The sequence below is a fragment of the Lolium perenne genome, chromosome 6 (assembly GCF_019359855.2).
Source record: "Lolium perenne isolate Kyuss_39 chromosome 6, Kyuss_2.0, whole genome shotgun sequence".
NCBI lineage: Eukaryota > Viridiplantae > Streptophyta > Magnoliopsida > Poales > Poaceae > Lolium > Lolium perenne.
Genome location: NC_067249.2, coordinates 161,921,129 through 161,925,595, shown reverse-complemented (window position 1 = coordinate 161,925,595; position 4,467 = coordinate 161,921,129). Strand labels below are relative to the sequence as shown.

The window sequence follows — 4,467 nt, the reverse complement described above, 5'->3', positions numbered from 1 at the left end:
TCGCGATGTACGTGCTTCTCCTCTCCTAACTTGCACTGCTGCTTGTTCAATGTCCAAATCTGATGCATTTACTTAGTCTGATGTGTGCGATTAAGTATGCTTGTGCATCTGTAATATTGTTTTCGGTAATTAAACTCACACGAAAATTCCCTAATAATCTAACATGTCCTCGAATCCAAACCTATAAGGGAAAGAAACAGCTAAATTTCTGTCCGTTGCCCGGTCTAAACAGTTCTAAACAAATACTCCCAGTTTATGGGCGAAATGAATCGGAGTGGCATCTAGCAGTAGGTTATGCAAAATACTACTATGCGCGAAGAAAATATTTATTAGGACAAAGGAATCCCGGTTTCAGGTCACACGACAGCCATGACCACGAAGGGGCAAAATGGGAACAAGAGAGAGTGCGGTGTCACGTACGGGCAGGATGCGAATATTCCGGTAGCCCGTATGCTGCGCTCTGTCGATAAATAGACCGCCCCCTCCCTTGCGTTCCGGCTTACCAGAAACTTCACAGGGAAAAATCACTGAAGTATGAGTGCAGAGCTAAACAGGGACTACGAGATTGGGCAGGAGCTCGGCCGCGGTCGGTTCGGCGTCGTCCGCCGCTGCGTCTCGCGCTCCACCGGCGAGCCCTTCGCCGTCAAGTCCGTGGACCGCTCCAGCCTAGCCGACGACCTCGACCAGGAGCTGGCGGAGCTGGAGCCGAAGCTGGCCCAGCTCGCCGGCGCGGGGAACCCGGGCGCCGTGCAGACGCACGCGGTCTACGAGGACGACGTCTGGACCCACACGGTCATGGACCTCTGCTCCGGCCCGGACCTGCTCGACTGGGTCCGGCGCCGCCGCGGCGCGCCCGTGCCGGAGCCCGTCGCCGCCGACATCGTCGCGCAGGTCGCCCAGGCGCTCGCCCTCTGCCACCGGCGCGGGGTCGCCCACCGCGACGTGAAGCCCGACAACATCGTCCTCGACGATGTCGAGGAGGACGGTGAGGACGTGTCGCCGCGCGCGCGGCTCGCGGACTTCGGGTCGGCGGCGTGGATCGGGGGCGGGCGCCGCGCCGAGGGCCTGGTGGGCACGCCCCACTACGTGGCCCCCGAGGTGGTGTCGGGCGAGGACTACGGCGAGAAGGCGGACGTGTGGAGCGCGGGCGTGGTGATGTACGTGCTGCTCTCCGGCGGCGCGCTCCCGTTCGGCGGCGAGACGGCCAAGGACGTGCTGTCGGCGGTGATGCGGGGCAGCGTCAGGTTCCCGCCCAGGCTGTTCTCCGGCGTGTCCCCCGCCGCCAAGGACCTCATGAGGCGAATGATGTGCCGCGACGAGTGGCGGCGCTTCTCCGCCGAACAAGTTCTACGTAAGCACACACGCACAAATCCCTGCCTCTGTTTTCTGGAAGTTTCTATCTATGCTTCGAACCAGAAATTTAACTTGTTTGTGTTTGTAATGCAGGCCACCCGTGGATCGTGAGCGGCGGAGGATCCCGAGCCATGGAGCAGCCGACCTGAACGGCGGCGACCGATCGATTCGACCTGAGACTCAGAGTAGAGGCGAACTAGACGTCGAAGATCTTGGGCTCTGTAGAGGAAGCAGAGACATCGGCGAGACACACCGGCCAGCCGACGCTGTGAATACGGTTTTTGTACAATACAACGCCGCGCATATATACCCTGGGTTGTAGTATCGCGCTATGGCAGTAGATCTAGAAGAAGAGCATCAGCAGCTCCTTTCTGGTTTAATGTTTAGTTAACCCCTGGGTTAGGCTCTGCTCCAGCTTTATCTAGAGAGCGCCTTTTCCTTTTCTTGCGAGTGTTGCATGAGGTTGTATGTATATATTCGAATCTATGTACGTCTTGTACAAATGAAGTTGGAATAAGATGGGCTAGCCTAGCTTATGCTTTGCTTCATTTCTAATTATTAATCCAAGCTTTGTCATGTGCCTTTCGGCCAACCCGCGTACGGGGCGATACTCTAATTGTTACAATTTAATTAGTATTAATTAAATGGGTTAATCCCTGCTTGTAACTGCAACGTTTGTAGCCACTCATTTAGGGAACCGTCATTAGGCGGTTATTTCTCCGGAGCGTCGCCTCCCAGAAACCGACCTAATCACGTCTGTTCCCCCCTATATATATGTAAAATCTTCGTCAATCAATACAAGTGATTTCATTCCAATCATTGTCTCTCTTCTAACTTTAACACGTTATCAGCACATAGATTCTACCAGTAGAGTTCATCCGGATCCACCGGCAAAAAGATAACCGATGGCTCGAGAATTTGAGGCACTCGCCCTCAATGGCCATAACTACCCTACTTGGGCCATGGACACGAAGATCGCTCTTGCATCTCATGGGATAGTGCGTGCAATCCAGGCTGAGCAGGATCCTCTGCCGGTCGGAGTCACGCCACTGACAGAACAACAGAAGTATACCGCCTTATACATTATAAGGCACCATATCCACCAAGATCTCAAGTCTGAGTACTTGGAGGAGGAATCCCCTAGTACCCTGTTTCAGGCCCTCAAAATGAGGTATGAACAGCAGAAGGCAGTTGTCCTGCCAGAAGCACTCCATGATTGGACTCACCTCCGTCTTCAGGACTTCAAGTCCATCGGAGAGTACAATCACGAGGTTCATAAGATCAGTTCCAAGTTGCGCTTTTGCGGGAAGGAACCTACTGATGCGGAGAAGATAGAGAAAACTCTATCGACTATGCTCCCATCTGACAGAATCCTCCAGCAGCAGTACCGTGCTCGCGACTACCAAGTCTATTCTGATCTTATTCATATCTTACTTCAGGCTGAAAAGCATGATGAGCTACTCGCTAAGAATGGCTCTCAGCGCCCGGTTGGTTCTCAACCTCTACCTGAAGTTCATATGAATGTCGCAACCGGACGAAAGTTTGATGGTGGCTTCAAAGGAAAGCCCTCGAACTTCAATGGTAAACGAAAGCGCAACTGGAACAGGAAGCCCAGAACCTCAGACCGTGGGAAAGGCACCGCAAAGTCCAAGTTTGACAAATCTAAGCTTTGCGACAAGCGTGGATGCTACACGCACCCCACTGACAAGTGCAAGACCCCAAAGCATCTGGCCATTCTGTACCAGCAATCCCATGGACGCAACGCACCTCGAGGGAAAAGGTTTGAAGCCAACTTCAACCTTCATCCAGATGGCACCGATGGAGCTGGCTGTTCGCAAGACGTTTGATGTCTACGCACACTTCTATTCCTGTAGACAGTGTTGGGCCTCCAAGAGCAGAGGTTTGTAGAACAGCAGCAAGTTTCTCTTAAGTGGATCACCCAAGGTTTATCGAACTCAGGGAGGTAGAGGTCAGAGATATCCCTCTCAAGCAACCATGCAATTAAGATACAAGAAGTCTCTTGTGTTCCCAACACACCTAATACACTTGTCAGATGTATAGGTGCACTAGTTCGGCGAAGAGATAGTGAAATACAAGTAATATGGATGATTATAAGTAGCAATTGCAATCTGAAATAAAAATGGCAGCAAGCGAACATGTAGCAGAACTTGTTGGAAACGGTGTTTCAATGCTTAGAAACAAGGCCTAGGGATCATACTTTCACTAGTGGACACTCTCAACAATGATCACATAATTGAATAAATAAATGCTACTCTTAAACACTCTCTTGTTGGATAAGAAACACCATTCATTGTGTAGGGCTACAAGAGCATCCTCAAGCCGGAGTAAACAAGCTCCACAACGTCATAAAGGAATCACACACGATGCGCACACTGTCACCGTCACACCGTGGAGAGTGAATCCAGAGTTCATATTAAAGTAACCTCTAGAGTGCATAATAGACCGTTGCAATTTAGACCGAGTACTAACATAGCATACACACTGTCAACAATAGCTATGAAAGGGGGAATAGATCACATCAATACTATCATAGTAATAGTTAACTTCATAATCTACAAGAGATTACAATCATAACCTACGCCAAGTACTACATGATGCACACACTGTCAACTTTACATCATGGAGGAGGAATAGACTACTTTAATAACATCACTAGAGTAGCACATAGATTAATAGTGATACAAAGCTCATGATCACATAAAGATCACACCATGGGAGAGAGAGATGAACCACATAGCTACCGGTAGAGCCCTCAGCCTCGGGGGAGAACTACTCCCTCCTCATCATGGGAGACAGCAACGGCGATGAAGATGGCGATGGTGTCGATGGAGATGACTCCGGGGGCAATTCTCCGTCCCGGCGACGTGCCGGAACAGAGACTTCTGTCCCCGGAAACTTGTCTTCGCGATGGCGGCGGCTACGGAACTCTTCATGGAATATCACTTGTTCTCTTAGGGTTTTCGCGACGGGGAGAATATATAGGCGGAAGGGCGGCCTCGGAGTAGCCAGGGGGTGCCCACACCACATGGCGGCGCGGCCAGGGGTGGGCCCGCGCCCCCCTATGATGTGGGTCCCCTGCTGGCCACCTCCGAC

At 51.6% G+C, this 4,467-nt stretch overlaps 2 protein-coding genes across 2 annotated transcripts; both read left to right on the top strand.

Moving 5' to 3' along the window:
• The first annotated feature begins 488 nt into the window (after positions 1-488).
• LOC127307040 (phosphoenolpyruvate carboxylase kinase 1) lies at positions 489-1,911 on the top strand. Its single transcript, XM_051337731.2, has 2 exons — positions 489-1,351; positions 1,447-1,911. The coding sequence occupies exons 1-2, from the start codon at positions 535-537 to the stop codon at positions 1,500-1,502; spliced, it is 873 nt and encodes a 290-aa protein (XP_051193691.1). The 5' UTR covers positions 489-534; the 3' UTR covers positions 1,503-1,911.
• Positions 1,912-2,258: 347 nt separating this feature from the next.
• On the top strand, positions 2,259-3,200 carry LOC127310259 (uncharacterized). The gene has a single exon (XM_051340941.1). It carries the CDS (start codon positions 2,259-2,261, stop codon positions 3,198-3,200), a length of 942 nt encoding a protein of 313 aa, XP_051196901.1.
• The last annotated feature ends 1,267 nt before the right edge of the window (positions 3,201-4,467 follow it).